The sequence below is a fragment of the Lutra lutra genome, chromosome X (genome assembly GCF_902655055.1).
Source record: "Lutra lutra chromosome X, mLutLut1.2, whole genome shotgun sequence".
NCBI lineage: Eukaryota > Metazoa > Chordata > Mammalia > Carnivora > Mustelidae > Lutra > Lutra lutra.
The window spans coordinates 28,342,439-28,370,207 of NC_062296.1; the positions used below are offsets into that span (position 1 = coordinate 28,342,439).

At 51.3% G+C, this 27,769-nt stretch overlaps 1 protein-coding gene across 7 annotated transcripts in view; it reads right to left on the reverse strand.

The window, feature by feature from the left end:
• Positions 1-26,179, reverse strand: part of LONRF3 (LON peptidase N-terminal domain and ring finger 3) — a 39,448-nt gene extending 13,269 nt beyond the window's left edge. For 3 of the 7 annotated variants that reach the window (XM_047716051.1, XM_047716050.1, XM_047716056.1), the window contains exons 1-7: positions 25,119-26,179; positions 22,043-22,161; positions 18,417-18,539; positions 14,163-14,318; positions 11,770-12,034; positions 10,901-10,994; positions 1,494-1,608 (exon numbers count right to left, since the gene is read on the reverse strand). In XM_047716051.1, coding sequence (XP_047572007.1) covers positions 1,494-1,608; positions 10,901-10,994; positions 11,770-12,034; positions 14,163-14,318; positions 18,417-18,539; positions 22,043-22,161; positions 25,119-26,025 — 1,779 coding nt within the window. In that variant the 5' untranslated portion in view covers positions 26,026-26,179. The remainder of the gene's footprint in view (positions 1-1,493; positions 1,609-10,900; positions 10,995-11,769; positions 12,035-14,162; positions 14,319-18,416; positions 18,540-22,042; positions 22,162-25,118) is intronic. The other 4 variants (XM_047716053.1, XM_047716052.1, XM_047716055.1 and 1 more) reach the window with 2 other exon arrangements.
• Between the last annotated feature and the right edge of the window lie 1,590 nt (positions 26,180-27,769).

A 27,769-nucleotide genomic window follows, 5' to 3' on the forward strand; every position in this document is an offset into this window, starting at 1 on the left:
TGATCTGTAAGCAGTGGGAATTTAACTGTGTGACCCAGACAATGAGAGTTAAAACATCTGCGAATTGCTTGCTATGGACACTACCCATAGAGACCCAGCAGGGGGAGCTCCTGGGTATAAAATTGCTTGTTAGAGACCCTTTTTCCTTTCCCAGTATGGGCTCTGTGTGTCTATTCTGCAGTGAACGTGATTGGCATAAAATATTTATCGCTCTTGGACACAGTGTAAGTGTGCCCCTGTGCCAATACACAGAGACAGACGAGAATATTTTCTAGCCCCTGAGTCTGGGACCCCGCAGCATCTGCTCTTAGGATGCCTTCCCAGCCCCTGCTACCACCTAATGGCGGATCAGCTGCTTTGCCCAGTCCCAGTCTTTGGGGGAAAAGCAATGACTCAGGAGGTTGCTAATCCAGACTCCACCGCTGATGCTAAAACAAAAACCCAGGAAAGGCACGTACTGAGATGTTAACCATGGTTTTCTCCCCGTGCTCAGCAGGAGCAGGTTCTTCTTTCTGCTTACATGAATGTTGTAGTGTTACCACAACACACGTGTATTGTTATGTATAAGGACCATGGGCTCCTCACCCACCATCAGGCCAGCAGATCCCACCCACTGATCTAGGCAAGGTGTGACAGTGAGCCTCCCCTCGAACCCTACACACACCCCCAGGATTATCCTGGTTTATTATTTCACTCCATTCCCTTTGTTCAAACGTTTGGGTGTTGGGAAAGCTCAGCAGGTGACTTTTCTGGACCTACGTTCACCTAGAGATAGCCTTGCATTTCTGCCCTCTCCTTGGGGACAACAAGGGTCAAGGAATATTAAGACTGACTATAATGTGTCGTGCACAAGTCCCCAAGGGAGGGAAAACAAGATGGGCTCCCAGGCGTTCCTGTGCTACAGGAAAGTCCTCCAGTCCACCTGAAAAACAATGGTGGCAGCCTGTGTGGTTCCTTTCGGAGGATCTAGAAGCTGCAGAGCTTTTCAAGTGGTCAAATATCTGCTAATAAGTACAGCAGCTCCTGGGGGTGGGAGGATGCCTGGAACAAGGACTACACTGAACGTCTGTGAGGTTTTTCTGGGGCCCTGGGAGTGATACCTTCAAACCACAGAATAAACAACGATGGTGAGAAGAAATCAGCACTCATCTCGTCCAAGCCTAGAGAGGACAGAGGATTCACCTAAGATTGCAATGAATCAGGTGCCATGATAGGCTTAGCACCAGGATCCTGTTTGTCCTCAATTTAACCCTTCTGTTTCCATCACAAATTAATTTCACTATTTACAGTTCATAAAAACCTAGATGTTGCCCCATTTTCCTGAAGGACTTTGTGAAGAGCGGAAGGGTAGCTCTAAGACAGGAAAAATAGACAGATGACCTGAGGGAGTATTTTGCCCTAGCACAGTGCACTGGCTTGGGATCCAACAGGACACCATTTTGGTATCCAATTCCAAATAAGCTAACCCAATCAAGACAGAAAGAATGTCTTACCTGTGCAAGACCATCTTTGCACAGTGGACACTTTGCATTGTGATCTAGGCATCTTTCAAGGCATTTTAAACAAAATGTATGTCCACAAGGTGTTGTGACTGGCTCATAGAATAATCTGAAATTTAGGAATCAAAATGGAAGAAACATGCAATAAGATGAAAAATAAAAGACAGAGCTAGTCAGTGTTAAGGTTTTACAGTATTGGAAAATTCTGTGTAAGGGGAGGGGTCTTTCCTTTTTAAAATAATTCCCTGCTATTGCTGCACTTCAGAAAAGCATTTGCTTTTTTATTCCTGAGCTGGATTTTTTTTAAAAAATGCATTTATCAACATTTATGACATAGCTAGATCATTTTGTAACATCAGTTCTAGTCAGTCTCTTCTGACTGGCATCCAAAATGTTTTTCCCTGTCACGTCCCAGAAAAATAGAGATTAATGCCCAGAGTGTCTGAATAGATTCCATTCTAAAATATGTAGCCAAACCTGTTCACCTAAAGATATGTAAACACACACACAGACAGATAAATACAAACACAGATAAACACACACACTCTGTCTCACACATTTACTCATTTAAGTACTTTATATCATATGTGCAGTGCAAAAAGACTTGGCTTATTTGCTAACCTTGACTCCATTTTTCACCTAAGCAATGTTTACTGCCTGAAGGATCTCAATATTGCACTTGTAACAAACAGATGACTACCTTTTGTATGAATGGATCATTTTCTTAGAAGCAGTAGAGTAATACTGTCAATGTGCTTATTGATACACACACACACACACACACATACACACACATGCATATGCAGATCTGCCTCCATATACTTCAATTAGATCCTACTTTAATTGCTTTGCAGGAGCTGGATATTTTCAAAGCAATCTGGGGAATCTTTTAAAAAAGCAGTTCTATTCATTCAGAGATTCATGGATTTACTTTGCTTAAAAAGAAAGGCTCACCTGCAGCAGGACCACTGGGTGGGGGCAGCTGAAGATGGTGGTTCAGAAGTGGGGCCCGCGCTCACCAAAGGACAGACAGAAGGGAAAGACAGATGCCTGACCAGCCTCTTTTGACCTCATAGGAGTGTTCAGTTGAGAGGAAGAGGCAGCCAGCTGCACAGCCCCCTCGTGTGGCCAGGAGGTGCAACGACAGCCTGGCGCACACAGCCAGGCTGAGCAGAAGGATCAAAATGTCAGAGAGGAAGAGTACCCAGGGAAAAAACTGAACCCCCCCAACCAGAATGAAAGTGAGGTCCAGAGGGGAGGAAGTCGCTTCTAGTTGGCAGAACAAAGTCTATCCAATGTCCACCTTCCAGTGGCGTGCTCCCTCTGTTCAAACAATGATTCTCGACCACTGCTCTTTGTGAGAATCACCTGGGGAGCTTTTCCTTTAAACAGCTTTACTGATGTGTAATTGACATGCATGAGCTGCACATACTCCAAGTTTACAGTTTGGTGAGTTTTAAACTATGTGCACACCTATGAAACCATTTCCACGATCCAGGTCACGAACATACCCGTCACCCCCAAATACTGCCTCATGTTCCTTTGTAAATCCTACCTCCTGCTCCCCTCTCCCAGCCTCCACCACCATCTGGGGAACTTTTAAGCACCATACAGTTGGCAGGGACCACGCCTGCAGAGATTCAGATCGGTTGGTCCAGGGTAAGGGCCAGACACCAGGATTTTTTTTTTTAAAGCTCCTGGGTGGTTTTAATTAAAGTGCAGCCAGGATTGAAAATCACTGGATTCCACAATACTACTAATCTCTGCACAGATCAATCTTCTGTACTGGTCTCCAAACTGAATTCTCAGAGCTACCTGTAGAGCTTCCAAAACAGACACGGTGAAAGTCCACTGGGTCAAGTGTGTTGTTTAGCGGGTCAAAGGGAAGGACAGAGATTTGATATTTTTAACAAGCCAGTGAAAGACTAGCAGCTGCTGGCACATTCCCCACTTTCTTGATTAAAAAAATTCTAGTGAAATTTGAAGGAAAAGCATCTCGTGGGAAAGAAATGAATAGTTTCTTAAGAGAAATCAGTTTAAATTTAACAAGCTATCTACGAGACAGATTCTCACTTATTCATTTAGCAAACGTGCTCTGCGTGCTGACGCAGAACGAGGTTCTGGCAGTATGACAAGTACAAGAAGGCATCTGACTTCTAGGAGACGAGAGGACACACACTGAACAGGTCATTGAAAAGGTGATATTTAATAAGTCCGTACCAGTAGAAATAATAATTGTTAAAGTGTTGAAATTAAAAAAAAAACAAGCACATGAAGGTCTGGAGCAGGAGAGAGACTTTTGATAGATTCACTTTTTCTTCATTTTGAATGTTATACTCCTGTTTTAGAAAGCAGCTCATTTGTTTAACAGAGTTAATATATTTTAGTCATTAAATTGGGCAAAAAGTTATTTGGCCAGTTATTAAATTAGCCAAAAAGTAAGATTAATTTTCAAAAAACACTATGATGGCGGTCCTAACCAGTGTACTAAGGAAAGAAGAAAAAAAAAGTATGAGGATTAGAATGGAAAACACCAAATCTGTCATTATTCACACATGGTGTGATGGTGACCTGGTCAAATCTAAAAGAATCCACAGAGGGTACTGGGTGGCTCAGTCGGCTGAGTGTCCAACTCTTGGTTCCGGCTCAGGCAGAGATCTCAGGGTCATGGGACCGAGCCTCATGTCAGGCTCTGTGCTCAGCAGGGAGTCTGCTTAAAGAATGCCTCCCCCTTTCCCTCTGCCCTCCCTGGCTCCTTTCTCTAAAACACATAAATTTTTAAAAAAAAAAAAATTAAAAAATCTACAGACCGATTATTAGAATTTGTAAGAATTGATAGTATTAACAAGGATGTTAATAAATATACGTACACACACAATTGTATTCTATACACCAGCAAAAAACACAAGAAAACACATTTTTTTAAAAGGTAACATTTACAGTCACATTTAGAAATCAAGTGTCCAGGAAGAAATCCAACAAAAGCTGTACAAGACCTCTGATGGAAAGAACTATAAATACCTCATTGAAAGGAAGTAAAGAAGACCTAATTAATCCCGATAAAAATCCCAATGGCTTATTTCAGATGTTTGTTTTGACTTGACAAGTTGATTTCTAAATGGTATAAGGCAAGGCAAAGGGTCAAGAGGACCGAAGACACTTCTAAGGGCAGCACTGTGGGAGGACTGGCTCTACCAGACATCAGACCTTATTATAAAGCTGTAGTGATTAAAACAGTATAGGGCTAGCACAAGGACAAATCCGTAAATAGACTAGAAAGCCCAGAAATAGACCCAGACCCAGATTCTTGACAACTGTGGCACTTCAAAGCAGAGGGGGAATTTTCAGTACATGAGTAGCATTCTCAATAAATGCTATTTGGGATAGCGGGCTGTCTGTATGGGGAAATGAAGTTGGGCTGTTCTCACACCATACACAAAAATCACTTTTATGTGGGCTGGAAAGGTAAATGTGAAACAGTGAAGCTTTTAGAAGACATAACAGAATATCTTGATGATCTCAAGGTAAAAGAAAAAAGATTTCTTGGGCAAAACACGCACAAGGAAAAAAAAACACCACTAACTATAAATGAAAAGATTGATAATTTTCATTGCATTAAAACAAAGAGGGGCGCCTGGGTGGCTCAGTGGTTAAAGCCTCTGCCTTCGGCTCGGGTCATGATCCCAGGGTCCTGGGATAGAGCCTCACATCGGGCTCTCTGCTCGGCAGGGAGCCTGCCTCTTCCTCCTCTCTCTGCCTGCCTCTCTGCCTACTTGTGCTCTGTCAAATAAATAAAAATCTTTAAAATAAAAAAAAAAAACAAAGAACTTGTAAGTTCATTAAAAGATGCCATGAAGAGAGCAAAAAGGCAAGCCACAAGTGGGGGAAGGTATTTGTATCACACATGACTAAAGGGGGGCTTGTGTCTACAACATACATAAAGCTCTTAGAAGTCGGTAAGAAAAAGAGAGATAACCCAATCAAGATGGGCAAAGATTTATATGCACCAGTATACATAGAAACTTCTCATAGCAACGTTGTCCATAACAGCTCCAAACTAGAAACAACCCAAATATCCTTCTGAAATAGAACAAAGGAAGAAACTGTGGTAGATTCATACAATGGGCTATACATGAATGAAAATGAACATCACCAGTACGCAGTAACGTGAATAAACCTTAATACTATGGAAAAGAAGCCAGAACAAAAAGAAATATGTCCTGGATAGTTCGATTTATATAAAGTGTTTTAGAAATAGGTAGAACTAAATTATACCATTTAGAGATGCATACACAGGTAGGGGGTAAAACTGTTTTTAAAAAAGAAGAGAGAAAAATCAAGAAAGACAGTGGCTTCAGTGGGCAAGGGGCAAGGAGCTGTGATTCAGAAGTGGCCCACAGGAGGCTTGTGGGGGTCCTGGCCATGTTTTATTTCTTGAACTGAGAAGGACTGTACGAGTATCCTCTCTACAGAATTTTGTTAAGAGAGTACAATTTTAATTTTTTTAAAAGATTTTATTTATTTATTTGACAGACAGAGATCACAAGCAGGCAGAGAGGCAGACAGAGAGAAAGGGGGAAGCAGGGTCCCCACCAAGCAGAGGCCCGATGCGGGGCTCGATCCCAGGACCCTGGGATCATGACCCGAGCCGAAGGCAGAGGCTTTAACCCACTGAGCCACCCAGGTGCCCCCAATTTTAATTTTATGTACTTTTCCACCATGTGTGTTTCACAATTTAGAATGTTTCTCACAAGTGTGATTTGCAGGCGGATTTGGAAACCATTGCCGTGAGCTTCTGGAGCAGCCAAATCCAGAAAGTCTCACTTCCCCAGTAATTTGAGTCCTATGAATCTGAAAATTTGTTACACACCTTAGTCAATGACACTAATGATGATGATGATTGAGGAATCTGTACCTGCTAAACTGTTTTTTTTTTTTTCCTGAGAACTTCAAAATCGGGCCTTTTGTAAAACAGCAATGGCATCGCTGGCTAATTCACTGCAGTAAATACTGACATGTAATGAGCAGATGAACGAAACAGACCCAAAAGGAAACAACGACTCTCAGCAAGAACTGTGATTAAAATGCCCCCGAGCTGAGTGGTCGCAGACGAGAAGGCTGCCAACAGACACTGCGTAATGCCTGTTTTGAAATAATTCAAAGTTCAGATGCTCAGAATATATCACCTTTTAAGACTTCTATATTCGGGGCTACTCTGCTCCTCTCCAAAGGATGATGGAGTAAAGTGACATGAGACAGACGGAGTATATTTCTCTTGCTGTTCTTGGTGTGTGTAATACTGTTTCTCAAATAAATTAACTTCATGTATTACTACTGAGGAAATGAAGACTCAGACAGGTTATGCGACTTGCCCAAGGTCACACAGCTAGCTAGGAGGTAGCAGGGCTTGGGGTGTGAAGTCACACCTTGTTCCCCAGCTCATCTTCCTTTTCCACTATATGACACAGCGGCGACAGTGTGCACACCTATATCTAGAACAGACATCATCCATCCGTGTGTAGACATACCGACAACACAGTTCTCTCTCTCCCCACTCCAGAGAGAGAGAGAGAGAGAGAGAGAGAGAGAACTCTGATTAGAGATAGAGCTAGAAATAGGTATATACTTGAAGTCCTCTCCATTTTATTTACCACTAAGTAATGATTGCAGGAAACACTTGAGGGAGACATTTATAAATCAGAGTAGTCAGATTTTCTCACAAGAAAGCATTTTACATTGTCACAGTGGTGGAGTAAACAATAGTAATAATAAACGCTTTCAGTTACATGTCAGGCCGGATAAAATGCTTGACTTGTCTAGAAATAGCTATCTTTTCCCACCAGTTACATCCTTGTATTGTGTTCTTTTGCTGCTATCAAAGGAGAGCGAAGAGGGAATGAGAAGGAGGAGGGTGGAGAAAGAGAAAGAAAAAGAGAGAGGGAAGGAAGGAAAGAGATGGTGGGGCGGACTCCTTAACACCCAGCTATTTGAGTAGCTAAAACTAGGTTAAATACAAAGTTTTCATTTCAACTGACAAAGAGGTCACTGGGCCATTAGGTAACTGGTTCAAATATCAAGCATTCTTGTTCCACATCTCAAAATATCCTTGTCACCCCAAAGGCGATATTCCACAACAGCCCCAGAGGGGGCCCCCAGTGGCGAGAGATTCCAGCTGGCTAAATCTCAAGGGGTTTCCAGTCATGAAAGACTGGGGGGCAGAGTTCTGAGGGGTTGGAATTAGGAAACAACTTCCCTCAACAGAGCTCTCCCAATCCAGCCAGGGGGACTTGGGAGACAGGAAAGTGTCTCATTACTGCACGCTCCGATTCTTATCCCATTCACTTTTTCCACCCTTTTCCCTGCAAGATGTATAAGCGGCTCCTGAGTTTCCCTCTAGAGTCGGATGAACTTCACACTCCAACTTGGCTTCTACTAATGCAGTGCCACGGGACTGGATTTCATTCTTGAAACTCATAGAGGAGGTACAAATGTCTAGTTTCACGACCCAGTAGATGGTTTGAAAATATCTCAACCCTTAGACACCCTCTCCCCCAAAGACACGAGGGTCATAATAGAACCTGACAATAATCCTAATGACAACAAAAAGGAAAAAAATCACTAGAGAGGTGGAAACAGGAACTTTGACAAGACTGTACTCAAACAAAGCATGCACATGAAACAGCTTCTGTCAACATCTGATTTCTGCCTTACAGATAAACCCTGTTGGGAGGGGAACTACATGTTTCTGACCCAGGGCTATAGTTTTTTTTTAAGGTTTTATTTATTTATTTGAGAGAGAAGGAAAGAACAGAAGTGGGGGGAAGGGCAGAGGGGGAGAGAGAGAGAGGCAGACTCCCTGTTGAGTGGGGAGCCTACATGGGGCTCGATCCCAGGGCCCTGGGATCATGACCTGAGCTGAAGGCAGATGCTTAACTGACTGAGCCACCCAGGTGTCCCAAGGGCTACAGTTAAGAGCCTTGAGGCCAGAAAAGCTCTCTGGACTTGGCAGGTTCCTCTGCACTCTGAAGCAGCTGGGGTCCCCTTAAAAGTTACCAACCTATATACTACAACTACCCCAAACAAAGATGGGCTTTTGTTTTGAAGTCTCATTTAGAACAGAGGGGCAGGATAAAGGAAATAATGGCTTTTAAGCTCAGGGTGAGCAAACCAGAAGGGGGTCTTATTCTCTTGGTGTTTATTTCTTGGAGCAAATTTCTAACCCTTCTCTGAAGCCCCCTGTTGAGATCAGGGACAAACAAGATGAAAGGGAGAAAGCAGAGGAAACAGAACAAAAGAACTCCAACCTCAGGATTCTGAGCCCTCAGCAAAAACACAAACAGGATGAGTCTGTGTGTTTGATTTTGTGTTGGCTGGATGTTGGGAGGAGTATTAAGGAGGATACATCCAGCAAAGTCCTGGACTTTCTGAACAAGCTAAACCAAGTCTAGCAAAGTCTGACACCTGAAAGACTGTGGCTTCGAGGAATGGTGGCGGAGCCCCCTTCTCCGCTTGGAAGCAGACGTTCTGCCTCGTATTCTGGCTCCTCCGTGACCCACCTGACACTTTGTTGTGAGGGGGACGGGAAGATGGTCAAAGGGAACTGGTTACATGACCCACCCCACTCTCACCTACTCCACCTAAAACTCCCCGATTGTATCTGGAAGGGCTTTCTTTCAGTGCTGCTGTATTCATCTGCCAAACAGTTCATTTTCAGGTCTGCCCGAGCTCAGAAGTAAATCTGACAATTCGATTTTTTAAAAGATTTTATTTATTCATTTGACAGAAAGAGATCACAAGCAAGCAGAGAGGCAGGCAGAGAGAGAGGAGGAAGCAGGCTCCCCGCTGAGCAGAGAGCCCGATGCGGGGCTCGATCCCAGAACCCTGAGATCACGACCCAAGCCAAAGGCAGAGGCCCAACCCACTGAGCCACCCAGGTGCCCCTAATTCAATTATTTTTAAGAGGAAGAAAAAGTACATGTTCAGGTAATGGGCTCCTTACTCATTTTTATGCATACGGTAAAAGTCCTCCCAAATACAAAAGCACATGATTGATATGGAAGGCATACGTGCTTGCAAAGGGCAAGAAAACACCCCAGGATCCTTGGGGGGTGGCTGGATCCCACTGTGTGGTAGACCACAGGATTTTTCTTAACATCTCTTGGGTCAACCATCTTAATAACTTTTATACAAATGTCTCAGCCTTCTTTTAATGCTATTTTGGGGGGGGGGGAGCACTTTTGAGAATCTACCGAAATCTGTGGACCTTTGGAAACACACACACACACACACACACACACACACTCTCTCTCTCTCTCTCTCTCTCTCACTCTCTCTCTCTCTCTCACATACACATTTTTACATACAACTTCAGGGAATTCACAGATCTTTTAGAATCCATACAAAGAACTTCCTCAGGGGTCTGTGGACTTAAAGAATCTCTGGTCTAGAAAAAGAGTTAACATACATGGAGTATCTACTATGTCAGGCACTATTCTAAGTGTGTTTTAAATAGATTCTCTCGGTTAATCATAACAACCTCATAGGCTGAGTACTACTCTTCTCCATTTTACTGATGAGAAAACAGTGGCAGAGAAAAATCACTTGCTCTAGGTCAAACAGCCAGTAAGTGGCAGAGCCAGGGTTCAAGCCCAGGCCATCTGGCTTTGGAGCGCCTCCTCGTAGCCACAAAGTCACAGCTGTGAAAGGAACCAAACTAAAGTCCTTTTTTTCACACAGCCCAAGCTTGTACCAGCTCCCTTTTTCCCAAGAGGGGTGGGCAGGTGTGTGGGTAATTCACTTCCCCACTGGGTATAGAAGGGATGCCTGGCCGAGTAGTACATGCCTGCTACTGATATTGTTCAAAACGAAAACCATTTGGCTTCCAAAGAAGAGGCCTATGGCATTGACATTAGCCCTTGAGCTTTGGGATCTTGATCTAGTAGGCGAGACTGGTTCCAGGGTCATGAACTCAAATACCTACAAGGTACCAGGAAAATTATGCAAATATGAGACACAGGCAATTGAGAGACAGGGGAACCATGGCCAACAAGAGAGTGTCTGTCCTCTCTCTAAACATTCACATTTAACAACAACCAAAACAAAACAAAACAAAACCCATGAAGGCCAAACCAAAGACATTCAGAGTGTGGCCCTGAGTCTGTGAGCTCTGGGTAGACCATTTCCTTCCCCCTCTTTAGGTATCTCCAAGTCAGGAGTGTAGGGAATATAACCTGTAAGCAAGGGACACAAGCTAGCCCACGTGACCAACAGCAGCGTGATTTTAATTCTGTTAGAACCATGCTTTTCCATGCTAACCAACCGAACATAGGTCACTAGCCCAAAGGTCCGGACTCCCCAGAAGAAGAAGCCTCGGGCAATAAGTGGTAGCCCCCATCGCATACCTCATGCACAGGGCGCATTCAAGGTCAGACGCATCCACAGAAGATGGCAGTGGAGCACTGACAGCAGCCTCGGCCCGCTGCTCAGCCAGAGTATCTGTGATTTAGAAAGCAGTAAGTCAGAGATGGACCAACCTTACTTTCACAGACAGCACTTCTGAGGCAAGAGAACCCCATGGGTGTTTCAGCTTGCCACTCTCACCCTGCCTCCCAGAGGGTAGATGCAGTGGCCACCCGAGCCACCGGGAATGGGATACCCGGAAAGAGGCTCCGGGAGGCTTCCGGCAGCCCCACAGGAAGAAAAATGTGAGTCTGGGAATATCCAAGAGCCCTGGGGACTTTACTCCAGTGCAGCGGGCACCTCACTCCACAGCAGCAGCAGCAACAGCAATCCCATGGCCTGAGCCAGGTCTTCAAGGCTGGTACTGAATCCCGGCCCTGGCAGCCTCTCTTGGAAAGACATGAGGCTACAGCTGCTGCTTCTGATGCCTACCACTGGGCACCCAGCTGGGAGGGAGGAGGGCAAGGCCTGGTCACACCACCCCGTGCCTCCATTCTTAGAATGGAGACGAGGGTAGGGGCAGGTGGGCCTGGAAAGAGGCGACACCACCAAGGGCGTGAGGTGTCAGTAGTCGATACGGGCCCTGACCTTATGCCTTGGCTTTTCCTTATTATTAGTGAACCCCAACAGTGTGCTAACAACCATGTGGGCTCTTTCAAAGAGGTGGCACAGCTCAGTGCCAGAGCTGGGCTGCACACCCAGAGTCAGTAGAGCCCGCCGAGCCCCCCATGGAGGCTAAGTGACCCGTAGAAACCTGTGAGTCCCGGCCCTGCCCCCTCCAAGCCCCTTTCTCCCTGGGGAGAGTCAGTACCTGGCTTCGAGGCTTTCGCAGGCACCTCTGGGTCTCGGGTTTCAATTTGACAATACTTCCTTTTCTTTTCGTGGCATTTGCCAGCCTTGGTGGAGGCAGCTTCTGCAGAGGCCGCGTCCCCTTTCTCCGCCTTGTCTCCTGCCTGGCCTTTCTGGTCGCCTTGCTTCCCCTCCCCCTCTACTTTAACTGGGTTTGCCAGGCTGCCGCGGTCTCCCCCCGCCGCTGCTTCCTCCTGACTAGAACAGCGTGGGAGCTCCGGGTTGTCCTGGACGGAGAAAGAGCCGAATGTCAGTATCACCTTAGGACCAGCATCGTCCTCTGACACTGCTACCGACTGGGGACAGAGAGAAAACTACGGAGCCCTGATCGCTGAGTGGACACACAGCTTAACTGGGGTGGGGGGGGGCAGTCAGAAGACATACTTCCCACTTCCGACCACGCAGCATCGGCAAAGATGGCATGCCGGGTCTGGGTGAAACGGAAGAATTTCCCTAGGCAAGGACAGAAAAGCGCATAGAGGACAGACACCTTGGGCTGTAGTGAAGGGGACAGATAGAGAATGGGGCACCTGCCCCTCTCCTGGGCAAATCTGTCCCCAGTTACCACCTGAGGGAAACCAAGGCACGCAGTGAGCGTGGATCCTATCACCCAATCTCCTGCCGCTCTCTCTGCCACTTCAGGCCATCTGAGAGCCCCACCTCCAAAAGGACTTTCGCTAATGCTTTGGCACAGGTGTGTTCACAGGCCTGCGGAGTTCCCTTGGGTTCCAGAGCTCTGCGTTATACCAGTCAAAAGAACTCCGTGTCATACTAGCCAAAAGACAAACTACTCTTTTGACTAGATTTTGAGTGAGAGGTCTGAAAAAGAGACAAGTCACTTGGCAAAACGACCAATAATGTCTCTAGCCTTTTCAAGACTTTTTGTCCAGGGGAGGGCATTTGAAAATGGATCTAGAAATAAATCCAGTGCCAAGGTGCTTGCAGATTTATCTGGCGAACCCTGAACTCTGCTCTAAATCTATAGTCCGCAGGTCCCAAAATGCTCATGTTGTTTTCTTTCCCTTCAACCCCTAGCCCCTCCAAATGGTAGACAGACGGAAAATGGGGAGTGTATAGTTGGGAGAGAATGGTAAGATGAGGAGAAAAAGGATATGGGTTTTCTCAGTCTCTAACCTGGGGAGATCAGGGGATCTGCAGCCCCAGAGCGGTGTGGCACCCTCCACTTTCTCTAAGCCCCACGCACTGTCCACACGGGGGTACACTGCTTTGCAATGCAAAGTTTATGTGGAAGCCCATTTCCCCTTTCCCCACAACTGGCTCTTCCTGGAAAGCCAGGGGTGCTATTTTCCCTCACTTCTGATTGAGCTGCAGTGAGAAGTCACTCCAGGCACTTCTTCAGGCAACTGTTAGCGTTCTCAGTCATCTACTGATGATCTCAAACATTACTGAAATGCACTAGGTGTTCTCTGACTTCTGAAGATACTCGGTTCTGCCCCGTTTTTTGTTTTTGTTTTCTTAAGTCAGGCACGCCTGCATTTTATTCCTTTTTAAGAGCGGGGAGAGAAGCAGGGAAAAATGTAAGTTTCCTGCCTGTCAGAGAACCCAAGAAGCCCTGGAGATCACAGGGCTTCCACACAGGGAAAGAACACACGGCAAGGATCAGGGTGGGCAGGGAGACCATTGCCTCAAGGTGCCTAGGTTTTCAGGGCTAAATTCTGTCTTCAAGTCTGGACTTCTGAGCCCCAGATTCTGCCCACTTACTCTCTGCCGAGAAAGCCAGGGCCTAGAGCCCATCCCTCCGTGGTTCTGTTTTCTTGTTCCCAAAGATGGGCACAAATACCCATCTCCCTCCCAGGGACTTAACTCTTCCCAAACTGCTTCCCTCTTCCCAGCTACGACTACGTCCTGGAAGTCTACTGATGTGTAAGACTCCGTGGAGGAATATAAAATTACCTCCACTTGGGGATCAAATTGGGTTGTCTTTGCACAGGGAACTCAGCTGGTGCTCAAAGACCAGCAGCTTGAACAAACAAAAAAAGCAGGAAAGGAGGGATTGTTAGGCCTCTTCCCAGGCTCCACCCCTAGGCTGATAAAGCCGCCTGGATTGAATGGTTCCAGGGGAAGCGGGCCAACTCCTTTTTCCTTCTGTCAAATCTCTCAACTGGATCTGACCAAGAACTGAAAAAATGAAGGTAATAAAACCAAACCCCCCTGGGACCATGCCTGAAATCCGGTTTTATCTGTAAGAAATAACCTTCTAGCAAAGAACACAACCACTAGTGAATCCATTTCTTCCTTCTCAGGAACTGAAGGAGAGGTAGGGCTCACTCCCACGTTTGCCCACACAACAGCCAAACGAAGCATCGCGAGCGAGCTGGGTGAGTTGAGTTTTACCTGTGACAACTTTGGTAGATTATGACTGGTGCCTTCAGTAGCCATTGATTCTACGTGTTCCTTTAATCTAGGGTGAGGTGCCAACAACTTCAGGATATCGGGAAAATGTTCCTGAGAGTCCCCCGGGACTGATGGTGAAAAGAAACTAAGGAGAAGCTGTGACATAAAACAGAAGACTTCACTGCTTATGTTTCTACAGGTGCTTGGGTGGTGGGGGTGGGGGAGGGGGAGGCAGGGGCAGGGGACACAGCTCGCAGGGTGAAACTCCAGGGAAGCAGCCTGGAACCAGAGACCCCAACATACCAGGGCAGGGGGCCTCAGTTTGGCGTGCGCCAGAGCTACCTGGGGAGCTAATGAACACCCCAGGTTCCAAGTTCCCACGCCTGGCTCCCCCAGGTCTGAAGTGTGGCCCTAGAATCTGGATCTCAAAAAGGCATCACAGATGACTTTGTCATCCTAGCCAAGTTAAGAGCCATCACTCCCATGCTACCATTCCATAGAAATAGCCGCAGTGGGAATTCAAGACCTATCTAGGAGGAAAGATACAGAGAGGTGAAGGCAGGAGGCAAACAACATGGGCGGACCTGTCACGTCCGTAGCAGCCCCGTGGGTGGAAGCCTACACACATCCTCTAGGTTCCTCCATGTCTTCCCCCTACCACCCCATTCTGCCTCCTCCTCCTCGGACCACCCTCCTTGGACCTTTAAGCCCTTCCACAGTGAAGTGGTGGGAGGAGCAGAACCCAGCTTCTCCTCCCCCATTCTGGCCTTCACTGTGCAGAGACTGCTGGGTAACTTCAGGTACTGGAGGCACGCAGGCTCCTGTCTGGGGCCGGTTTCCCTTGCGGTTGGAGAAGGTGGGGAGCGGGGGAGGTGGCGGGTGAAGACACAGAAGACCCAGTAGGGTCTTGGAGTCAAGGATATGTGTTCTCGTGCAGGCTTCCCCACGAGCTGCCCGCATTCTTACTTCGATTCTCCCCTGTGCCAGCACGGGTTACAGACAGACGCGTGGACATACTGTATGTAACACGAAACACAAGAAAGCAGCCCGCTTGGCTTCCAGCACACATGGAAGTGTTTACCATTGGGCAGCCACTGCGGTGTCTGGAGACCCACCAAAGGGCGCTCCACGCCCTTGCTCAGGGGAACAGGGTATGAACTGATCAAGGGAGGCTGACGAGACTCCGACCAAACTCTGTCCGGTTTAATTTGTCCCCTTGCTGGCCCCTAGCAGTGCCTTCACGAGGCTCTTTGAGATGTCAGCACTTTCCACAGAGCCAAAGCCTGCTCAGTGTCCAGCGCCAGCTCCAGTGCATCAGCTTGGGTCCCCCGATGTCACTTGTCCGTTCAAGCTCTCTGCTGCACCATAACGGAGCGCCTTACACTGCTCGGTCTCGCCCGAGTCTCAGATCGTGCCACACACCTGAGTCTTTCTCTCTAACCAGGTGGCCAGCTTCTGGAGGCCCATGACCATGTCCAGTACATACTCATCACCCCGGATGGAACTGAATTAAGACACTTATCCATCCCAGGGCCCAGGCAGAGGCCAAGCGTTCAAGTCCCAAATCCTCGGACAGATCGCAGTTTCCTTCCAGCTCTGGGAAACCCACTTCCCAGGTGGAAGTTGTCGCTAAAGGAGTGAGGCTGGGAGGTACTCACAGTGCCCCGGGCCACAAATGCCAGCTTTCAGAGGCCCCTCCTCCCCAGGAACCAGAGCTGGCCTTCCAAAGCCCTCCTGAGGGGCCCAAAGGACCAACCACTTCTGAAGCAGTGTCCCTAGGATTCTCACCTAAAGAGCATGGGGCTTGCTTGCCGGGAAGAGCCCCGGCTGATGTATGCAAGTGTTGAGTCACTGTGTTGTACACCTGGAACTGAGGTAACAGTGTGTGTTAACTAACCGGAACTGAGAGAAGAACTTTTGAAAAGAGAGCATGGTGCTCTTCAGTGGCAGCCGCACAGCATCCCAAGGGACAAGGTTAAAAGGGCAGAGCATGGACGGGGGTGGGAAGGGGGCAGAGGGGAGAAATTGAAGGAGACAAGGCAGAAACAGCAACAGCACTTCGCTTCTTCCCTTCACTACCTGAGACCGCATTCTAGACCTTCCCAGAGGCTTTGGAAAACCAAAGTTGGGGTCAACGCTGAGTGAGAATAATCATCCACACGAATGAAAGTCATTTCCACTTCAGTGTCAGCCTTAGAAAGACCCGAATGGGTCAAGAAGGGGAAAGAAAGAATCCGAGGTAAAAAACAAACACTAAAAAGAAACCTAGGCCTGGGAGTGCCTAAGGGAGCCAATTCCTGCCGAGTGAACCTGGACCACCTTTGTCAAATCTTCAACCCTGAAACTGGAATGGTACAGTAAGTAAGAAAGGCCGAGGGCCCTCGGGGTTCGTGTACGGCTGCCATGGCCTCATCACAGTCAGTGGAAATTCGCCTCTAAATTCTCCGCCCCGCTTCAGAACTCCAGGACACTCATCATGGGCATATGCGCCCTTGTGTTGTCCGGCATTTTTAGTGCACCGTATAACACATGCGGGGTTGGAGGGTCCTTGAGGACCGAGACTGTGGCTTATGCCTCTTTGGGTCTCCAGAGCTTAGCATGGCACTTGCCCCTATCCCATCAGGTGGTTGTGGAAGTGACACTAGTAGGTCTATAAAAGTGGCTGGCAAGAGAGGTCGACCCAGCTGATGACACCAGAGTCTCTCAGGCCAAGTAGGAAATGGATGAACAGGAGTAGAGAGACCACTCGCCCCTGGATCTGACCCCTGCCTCTGTTGGCCTTTGCACGCTCTGCCCCCAAAGTCAAGATTCTTCTAACCAACCTTTGGCCATCCCCCACCCCCAGAACTGGATGGTCCCACTGCTACTCTCCACCCCGCCCCAGCAGTGAGCACCAAGCCCCCTGGCATGTCCTCCTGGGACGGAAGAATGGTGGAATGGCTCAGAAGGCAGACCCTGGAAGCAGATGGAGTTGGGCTTACATGCCTTTTCAGCAATCACCAGCTGCAGGATCTCGGGAAGTCATCAAGCCTCAGCTTCCTCATCTATCTCCTCGGTAACGGTAACGTGGGGATAAGTAACAGCAGCTACCCTCATAGGAATGCTGTGGGGGTCAAATTACATCCTCCACAGAAAGCCCTAGCATAGTGCCTGGTGCACTGGAAATGCTGGATAAATGTTAGGTGTTATTATTATTATTATTATTTACACCATGGACCACACTTAAGATTCACAGCCTGGAGCAATTCTCAGCCACCAGTACTCCTCTCAAGGACACCTTGTCCACTTTTCCAAACCAGGTCAAAGCAACCTTCCAGAGAAGAAATCTGTGCAAGGTGCAACCTCCAGAGCTCGGCTTCTCCTAGTTCACTGATGTTGCTAAAGATTCCTTTCTGGAACCTTCGGAAAGCAATCCTTCTCTTGCTCCCTTTCTTTACCCATGGCTCTGCCAAACCTCGCTGGGACAGAGGCACTTGAGACAGGTGGTGGACAGGGGGAGGGGCACAAGGAGGGCAGAGGCCACCACTGACTCTCAGCATCCGACTTCCGGGCCAGTTAGCCCCACCGCGAAAGCACACTGTGGAGCAGAAAGCACTGCACTCCCCGAGCTGGGGATGCTTGAGCCCTTCAGCAGGGCTGACGTTTCATGAATTAACAAAACGAAACAAAACCACCACATTCTCCGGGGATTCAAGAGTTGGAATGACGGCTTGGATTATATCGTCATGGTCCCTGACTTACATCCATGAGACAGTGTGTGTTCTATTTCTAGCGAAGGCTGAAAGCTAGAGTTCTGCATACAGCAGGGGAGATGGTGACTAGCATTCCTGGCGAGGAGCTCACCCGGTGGGGCTGGTGAAGCTGTGACTCAGCCAAAGCAAAGTTCTACAACTCCAGGCTGCCCCGCAGCCCTGACCTCTCCATCAACAGCCAGATCCTCATCAGTGAGCCGCCACCCCCATGTTAACTTGTCTGGTTTGCTTTGGGTGATTTTCCTACTCACAACCCAGACCTGGACTCGAAGAAGCAAGAGTATTCCTCGGAGGCTCCTCCATAAATGCGGGAACGGCTCCATCGGATTGCACATGCCAAGAGGATGGTGTTTCTAGACAATTGGCTCTTGTGTCTCCTTCCTGCCCCCTTAACCAAGGGAGCCACCCACTCAGGGACGGCAGTTCCCTCACTTCCCTCTTTGGAGAAGACAGAGAAGTGGGAGCCCACTGGGCAGCTGGACCTGACATCATCTCAACTCACCCTCTGGGCTTCAGATCTTGCTCTTTTGTTCTTTCCATCCAGGGACACACAATACAGAAACTCCCTTAGTGCTTCCTCCACCTTGCCTAAGGTGGCTAAGGCTTGTGCTTTTCTGAAGTGTGCCTGGAAGAAAACATTAGCATTCAATCCTGTTCTTATTCACCTACTGACTTATTGACCCTAGCCGAACACTTAATGAGCAGTCATTACTGTGTGAAGGGTTTTAGAAGGACTGCCTTCTCTACAGCCCTATCATGTAGGCAAATGTTCTGAAGCCCATTTTACAGATGAAACCGAGACCCAGAAAAGTGACTTGCCCAAAGGTAGTACAGCTAGTCAATTGTGGACTCAGGGTTTAAGTCTGAGACTGGCTGATACCAAAGTCCAGTTTCTTAACCACTGTGCCATATGACCTCCCCGCTGCCCCACTGTTGTAGTGGGGGCACTGCCAAACAAAGCAAGAACCCTCATTTAAGCACATACTATCCAGCTTCCAGAACCCACCCAGATAGGCCTTTCTATTAACTAGTCTGTCAAGCAAAGACCTAGTCCGCATTAATGGCTGAATGATCGCCTATACTCGCTGATCATTTTTCAGAAGAGGCCCAAGGAAAGGACATGACCTCCCCAAGACCTCAAGGTATAGTTAGCGGCAAAGCTGGAACTAGAACTGGGGTGTAGGACCCCCAGAATGCTCTTCCCCGCAAAGCTGATTTCCCTTCAGAGGGCCAACCAGAGACTGAGCAAATGCTTTCCCTCCTATGGGCTCAGCTCACTGCTCACTGTTCCCTTCCCACACCTTTAAAAAGTATAAAGAAGATTTTGGGGCACCTGGGTGGCTCAGTTGGTTAAGCATCTGACTCTTGGATTCGGCTCAGGTCCTGATCTCCTGGCCTGTGAGATCTAGCCCTGCATCAGGCTCCCCACTTGGTGGGAGTCTGCTAGAACATTCTCTCCCTCTGCCCCTTCCCCCCACCTTGCATGTGCGCACTCTCTCTCTCTCTCTTTCTCTAATAAATAGACAAATCTTAAAAAAAAAAAAGTATAAAGAAGTTCTAGGGCTCTCCGAGGTCTCCGCCCAACTATCCCAGCAGAGAAAGTCTTGAGGTAGCAGAAGAGCATCCTGGGGAAGAGGGAGGAACAAAAAAAGAGGTGGAAAGATGGCAACATTCTCTCCGTGCCTTGGGACAGGTGGCCGTTGCAACTTGGCTGGGAGGGCGTTGCTCTTGGGTCATCTAGGGTGCCCCTCGGGGCCCTGCTCCCTACTCTCTTGCCTCTATGGCTGACCCTGAATCTAACTTAAAGAAGAAAACGATCCAGGTTGCACCTGCTGGGCACTCCCAGCTCCCCCTCCTAACATGCTTCTACAGACCCTGGGGTCGTGTCCTCTGGCTCTGGCCTGGTTACAGGCTCCATAGGCAGGGATCTACCTTCTTGAGCTGTGGCCTCTGCTCCAAACCTCTTGAGGTCCTCCCCTGTGCCCCCCACCCTCTTCCTGGAGGCTAATCTTGGCTGATACGTGGGTATGATGATACAATGATGGCTTCCTTCATTGCTCCTCCCAGCACCATTTACCAGGGGCCCCCTTGAGAAAGGCTTGTATGACATTTCAGGACAGCTAGAGGGGATAAGTGTTGGGAGATAGGAGAGGCCTCTAGGACCCCTCCAATCATAGCAAATAGCAACCCACATATTCCACTTGCTCGGGACAGCCAGCCCACCCACTGAGAGCTGTGCCACCTGCAGGATATGTTGGAATACCACCGCACCTGGCTGGACTAGGGCTGCAGGAGGTATACCTCGCCCCTAGGGGCATTGCACACAGAAATGATGAGAAGTATGCAAATCAGGGTATGGGTTGGTTTTGAATCATATCTTCTTCGGATCAAATCTTTTGAATCAAATCTTCTCTCAACCCTCAAGACAATACCATTTGTTCTCTGCACTGCCTCTCCGCTTACCCCAGCACTTTGGGGAAACGAAACTCCTGTTTACAACTTCCACCAACTCTGATTCCACTGGGGAAGTCACTTTTCCCATTTCATCTGAAATGGTCCGCTACTTCTTTGCCCTGCTTCCCACTGTACTATGAAGGCTCCCGCCCTTAGGCCCTAGGTTTAGGGTGGGAGCAGAAGAAGCTGTAAGGGAAGTCTTACCCCCAGGCAGCTTCCTGACCTGCACTGCTATAAAGCATGATATGTTCTCACTGAAGCTTCTTTGGGTCAGACACTGGTGACTTCTAGTAAACCGTAAATCTGCCCCTTGGGAAGGAGCACATACTACTCCGCCATAACCCATGAAAACCTTCTCATCAAAGTACATAAGACCTTCACTCTGACACTAATGGCCCAGCGCGCAGGTCCACAAATGCTTTATCTGAGTTTCCCAGTTCCAGAAACAGTCAGTCCAAAGTTTCACAAGCTCGGAGTCAAAGGTTATTAGGTGGCAAATATATATGATATAGAATACGTCATAGTCTTCATCTCATTTAGTGTGAATTTTCACGTAAGGTACGGCAGAAATATTAGTGTGTATGATTGTGGGATGTTGTCCAGAACTCCCAGAGGGTGCCACTTAGTATGTGGTCTTTCTGAAATCAGAAATATTCTGGACCTTGAACACTTCTGGCCCCATGGGATTCAGATAAGGATCACAGATCAGAACCTGGGTAAGGTGGGTTTCCGAGGTGGCATCCTGGGGGCTGTGTAGAGAGAATAGCACCAAGGCCCCGCAAATGGCAGAGCTCCCAAAATGGCCTCTCGATCACGCTCACCTGTGACCCTCATACCACATTCCCCAGGAGGCAACTGGGGAGACAGCAATAGCAGTGCTTTGCAACCCAGGACCCTTGGGTCCAGAGAGTGAAGCGACTTCCCCATGGCAACTTAACTTGCAAGTAGTAGAGCCCAGGCTCAAACCTAATCTCCTAAACAAAATATGGACACGTGGCTAAGGGCCAGTCCTGAGGGCAGAGATACAGAAAGTAACACTTTGCTTCCTAGCAACCTGAGAGGTGTCTAGCCTTTCTCCAACCACCCTTCGTGTGACCTAGATGTTTGGGGATACAAGCAAGCTGATTATATGAAGGACTCGAAATAACACAATCAGCCAGCAATACTTCTCTCACGTTCCTCTTTCTACTGTCCCTGAAAATGACAGACCATATAATGCTATGTGCCAGGCATTGTTCTAGGTATCCTACATGTATTAGCTCACGTAATCCTCACGAAGGACCCTGTTAAGTAGGTGCTTTAAATACCCCCCTCCATTTTACAGACGAGGAGATGAGGCACAGAGAGGTTAAGCAATTTGCCCAGGGCCACACAGCTGGTAGAAGGAGCAGAGCTGGGGCATAAACGCAGGCGGTCTGACTGCCAAGTCCATGTGCGAAGAGTTACAAAGCCTAAGCTGCTCAGCAGGTCATCGGGTGAAGAAGTAAAGTGGGGAAGAATCCAGTTCCCTTGCAGACCTCTGAGTCACCCTTAGCCAAGGGATCCCCAGCTCCTTAGCAGAGCCTTTTCCCTGCTCTTCTTGAGCTTTAGTGCCCCAAACCCTCAAGAAGGCAGCCGTTCCTCCCAATTCCCGTCTATAGCACAGCCCATGCCCAGCCCTCCCATTCCACTCACCTTGAAACCCAGTGGGCGGAGCTTACATGCTATTTCTGCATCATGCAGCGCGTCCTCATGAGACTCCAAGGTGAAATAAATTTGAGACCGGTTGCTATAAAGCAAGTGGTCATTTGGAGCTGCCAGAATGAGGAGGAAAAAAAAAAAAAAGCTCTCATTAGTAGTCCCAGGGCAAAAACCTAAGTCCTCTACTGAGAAGGGATCTTGAGCAAATGGCAAGTTATCTAGGATTTTTCTACTGGGGATCCAAAGGGTTAGGCTCCATTTCCAGCCCTGATGTTGCCCTGCCTGCCACACTACCCCCTGCTCCCCAGCCACTCTGGGTCTGAGCTTTCCCAACTATACAGAAATAATTTTTTAAGTATGTTTACTTTCATTCATTCATTCATTCATTCACTCATTTATTTATTTTGACAGAGAGAGGAGGAGCAGTGGGAGAGGGAGAAAGAGAATCCCAAGCAGGCTCCACACCCAGGTCTCCATCTTATAACCCTGATATCATGACCTGAGCTGAAATCAGGAGTTAGACGTTTAACCAACTGAGCCATCCAGGCACCCCATAAAGAAGTGATTTTTGCTTCTTTCTCAAGTGGTTCTTTAGTGGGCCTGTGGGGTGAGCGGTGCATTAGCCGCTCTGACATGGGGCAACCCTGGCCCCCTCCATCGCGGCTATGCATGGCTACCCATGGGCAGCCTGGCTTCTGAGGCAGGTATCACCCACGAGGAAATAGGCCAGGGAGGAGAGAAAGGGAGGTGGCCAGATGTGACCCCCAGCCTGCCCACCAGGAAGACAAGTCCAGGTTAGTCTACTCATGACATTAGCAACACCTCTGTCTACCAAGCCCAGTGCCTATGAAGTTCTCTGAATGCACTTGCAAGGCTTTGTCCTCTCATTAGATGGCCAAATGTGAATGAACCTGAACAAGTCTGCTGGGAATGAAGTGAGCTTGGCTCTTACTAACACTTTGAATCGCTAGATGCCAGGGCTGGACAGGCCTTTAGAGATCGCCTGGTTCAACCAACCCATTCTTCAGATGAGGAAAATCAAGCCCAGGGAGCAGAAGGCATCTGCTCCAAATCATACAGCTAGCGGGTCAGACCTTGGAAGCGTTGAAGTTGGGGCGGGGGACATGTTCCTTTTTCTGAAGGGTGTGCACTACACAGAATAATAAGGGGACACTGGCCATCTTTCAGCGCAGAGATACTCACCTGCTGGGGAGGCCCCTTACCTCTTAAAAAGGTAAGGCTGTCACGATTTTTTCACCCTGACGGCTCAGATTAACAGAGGTGAAGGAAGAAACTCCCAGTGGAAAAGCGGTGGCAGCAACAAAGGGGTAGGAAGACAGCGGGAAGGGGGTCTCCTGGCCCTTGAGGTATGGCTAAAAAGAATGGGACCTCCCTTGGAGATCTGGGTTTAAGTGAACTCCATTGTCTCCAGGTTGCCCCGCTCCTGCCCAGGGACTGGGCTCCAACACAGTTCGCGGGATTTTTCCCCAGGGCCGTGCAGAGGACTTCCTTGGGTCCCCATTACCCGCTGTCCAGACGTTAGCAGAGTTTAGAGCGTATGCCATCCCTTTTGATCGGCGGCACTCGCGAGCCCGGTGCCGGCTCCCACCGCCCCTTGCCTGCGCACAGGATGTGCGTGGGGGCGGGGGGTTATTACCTCGCCTGGCAACCTTGCACCGCCAGCCCGCGCTCCTCCCCCTCCCCTACTACCTGTTGCAAATTCGGGTAGCAAGTCAACACGTGGAGCCTCAAGCCCTCCCCCGCCTCCACCCGTCGGAGTTGGGCTCAGGGCACCCTGGGATCTCCAGATCCCGGTCTGCCCGGCCCTGCCGCCTCCTCCCCGGCTCGCTTCACCGGACGCCGCGCCCCGCCCCGGCCGAGCTCCGGGCGACTGGCCCGAGCTGGGCACCACCCGCCCGCAGCTCGGCAGCCACTTCCTGGGTCGGGACGCGGAGGGTTGGCGGGAGCGGCCCCTCGAGGGAGCTCGGGCGCCCCGGTGCGGCCAGAACCGTGGGGCTGCCCACTTTGCCCTTGAAGCCGCCGAGCCCACCCGTCCGTCCTCCCGCAGCCCGCGGCAGCAGGGGACCGAGACGCGCCCCGCTCCGTGGCCAGCCCGCGGTCCCCGGGGATTCCCGAGCAGTTGCGCCGCCCGGTCGCCCGCCGGGTTGGCGAGGTAGGGGTGCGAGGAGAGGGCGCAGGCGGCGGGCGGGCGGAGTGGGGGGGCATCTATTTCAGCTGAGGATCGTGTGATAGGAAGCGGTGACAATGAGTCACAGGGCAGCGGGGCGCGAACGCTCCCCTCCCCCCCGCACACGCTCGCGGGATGGTTTCCGAGGCGAGCGTGGCCCACTTCGGTTACCTCAGCCGTTACACAATCCCGCCCGCGCGGAGGAGGGGCGGCCCGGCCCGGGCCGCTCGCGGCCCTTATGCAACCAGTGCTCTCCTGACCTAATTCCACGCCTGACCCACCCCACCGGGAGCCGCGGCCCCGGAAGGGCCGATTCCCGCCATCGCGGCGGCCCCGGGTCCAGGCGCGAGCCGCAGACGCCCGCGCCGACCGAACGTCGCGGGCCGGCCCCGGCGCCCGTGTGGGCAGGGTGAGAAGTTCCTCCGCCCGCGGGGAAGGTGCGGGCAGGTGCAAGAGGAGCCCCGGCGCGGAGGGAGAGGGCGGAGGGACAGACTCTGGCACCGCGCGACCCGACGCAAGGAACGGGGCGGGGGGGGGGGGGTTAGGAGGGGGGACACAAAGATGCGAAAGGCCCGCGAAAGAGACAGAGAAACGGTGACCCAGACAAAAGCTGACGGAGAGACTCGGGAATCCAAGCCACGGGGAGACACAGAAAAAGACAAAGAGCGACAGGGACAGACAGGGACAGAAATGGGTAGCGACCCAGACCAAGTCAGAGTCCGAACTCCAGACACCCCTCCCACACTCCAGTCACGGCCCGTTTCCCCCCCACCACCCACCAACGGTCCCCAGCGCCCCCTGGGCCCCGGTCCGCCCCGCCCCAACTCCCCGCCGCGTTCCTTCCCCCCCGCCCCGCCCGGCCCCACGACGCCGCGGGCTCACCTAAGCGCACCGCCTCGTTGTACTTGAGCAACGCCGCCTCCACCTGGTGCTCGCGGTACAGCTGGTTGCCCTCGTGCCGGAGCTGCGACGCCCGTGCGCGGCCGGGGAACAACTTGCCCAGGAGGCCGCTGAGCACCACGTTGACCCGTAGCGGCGGCGGCGGCGGCGGCGGCGGTGGCGGCGGTGGCGGCGGCGGCGGTGGCGGCGGCGGCGGCGGCTGCGGCGGCGGCGGCGCGGCGTCAGCCGCCGCCTGCGGTTCGACTCGCCGGACCGCGCGCGCCCTCCCGGCGGCCACCGTCAGCGCCGAGAGCTTGACCCCGCACAGGGCGCAGCGCCGGTCGGCTGCCCGCCCGCGCTCCAGGCACAGCTTACAGAAGGTGTGGCCGCACGACAAGGACACGGGGTCTGAAAGAAACCCATGGCACTTCCTGCACTTGAAGCCGTCCCACACCTCGGTGGCGGCGGCGGCCGCTGGCGCCCCTGCCTCTCCCGCCGCCGCCTCACAGCTTGCCGCCCCGCTCCCGTCCGGGGACGCCGGCGGCAGCGCCTCGCCCTGCGGGACGTTCTGGGCCAGGCAGCGCACCAGTTGTTCCAGCTGTTCGGCCACCAGCTGCTGCCGCTCGGAGAGCTGTCGGTACACCTCGAAGGCTTCCCGGAGGCGGCCCCCGGACGCCAGGGCGTCAGCCTGCTCGAGCAGAACTTTGTACTCGGGGTTCGAGGGAGTCGGAGGAGGCTCCTCCGGCTCCGGCTCCCGAGCGGCCAAAGGTGCGGAGCCTTCTGTAGCCGCCCCCGGCTGGGGGCCCATGTCGGCGCGGGCCGCGGATGCCGCCGGCTCCGCCAGTTCTAAGTTGTTGCCGCCGAGCTCGGCGGACACGCTCAGCATCTGTCCGGTCTGAAGTGAATCCATAGAGAGAGAGACAGGCGCGCACGGAAGAGGCGTCTAGGGGCCGGAGACCCAGAGCAGAGAGCAGGGACTGAAGAGAATTCGGACAGCCACCGTCGCGCTACCGCGCGCCGCTCGCTGCCGCGCCTCCGCGAGCACCACGCCGGCCGCCCCGCGCCGACTGATAACTGTCCTGTCTCAGCGAAGTGTTATATAAAACAGTACCACGTGACGCGCCGCCACGCCGCTCATTGGCCGGCTGCAGGGAAATTGTTACAAAACCAGACAGTTTTGTAACAGTGTTGGGATTGCTTCTTTTGGCTTCGCTTTTCTTGGCGTCTTTTTGAGGCTGTTTGTGTTTATTCTCCTCTTTATTCCCACACCCCACGATGTGGTTGCTTTTCTGAGGAGAGGGAAGGGAAAAAACTAACAAACAAACCCGAAGTCTTCTCTTGGGTTTCTCCGTCAGCGGACCCTACTCGATCCCACCTTCAAAGCCGCGGGCAAACAGGTCCCCTCAGCCAGCAGTTCGCCGGCGGTCCCCCCGCCCCCAACCCATCCCTCGAGACGCAAAGACCCCGAGCGGCGCAGCCCGCCAGATCTCAGACGCGGAAGGCTCGCCCGCCTAGGGGCTAAGGTTGACGGTTGACGTCTGCGGAGGGAAGCGTGCTGGGACGGTCCCCGGGAAGCCCACACGCCCCCCTCTCTCCAGTTCCGGCCGCGGCTCGTGAGCCTTGGGAGCCGCGTCCCGGCTGCTCACATTCGGGGTCCCTAGCCGCCTTCCCCGGGGAGTTTCCCCCAAAAGTTAGTGAGGGTGGTCATCCGAAGGCGCTTCTGTACTGGGAGCCAACCGAAGCGGCGGGCCGGGGAGAGTTGGGTTGGACCGCGAGGGACCCGTCAGGAAGATGCGCTTGCCGGACCGGCCCCAGGGGTGGCGCCTCGCGTGCCCCGCGACTCGCGTCTCTCCCGCCAGCGCCAAAACCTGCGGCACGTGGCCCTGGGCAGGGGGGATGGGGAGGCACGAGAGGGGCTCCGGGGGAGCCACGAGGGGGCGCGGCCACAAGAACTCCGCGGGGATCAGCGGGTCCCCTGGGAGCGTAGGCGACCCGCAGGCGGGACCGGAACCAAGAGCGCTCCTCCGAGGAAAGTCCGCGCGTCCCGGCGCGCTGGAGCTGCCGGCGGAGCTGCCTCCAGCTTCGCTGCCGGCGGAGCTGCCTCCAGCTTCGCTGCCCCGGAGCGCCGCGGTCTCGGCCCCGGCGTGCAGTGGGGGAGGGCTGTGTTCAGGCCGGTGTGCTGGGCTCACAATAGCTGGGCTGCCTCGAGGATGCCCCGCTTCCTTCCAGAAGGCCCATGTGAACTGCTCACGCCATCTCTCCCCACCCAGAAGTTGACGGGAGCCACACGCACAAAACGAAGAGGCTTCAAGACCTAAAGAAATAACGCATGTCCCCTGGGGCCTTGCTGCTGCGAGCAGGGGAGCGGGGTCTGGGCTTGCCTCTGGCTCCCGGAGCCTCCACAGCCTGCAGGCTCTGAGCAGTGCCTGGAGCCGCGCTCAGGGGCCCAGCGTCCCCCCCCAGAGCCTGAAGACCTCCAGCTGGCTCCCGCTGTGGCCATCTCTTAGTTGAGGGACCTTGGGCAAATGACCTAAACTCTAGGAACCGATATTTGGGGTTCTGAATACATGTCAGGGATGACCTTAGTCGGGATCAAGTTATGTTTCAGAGCTGGGCATCACAGGGCTCTGTCAGGGCTCTGTGTCTCTTTAGGT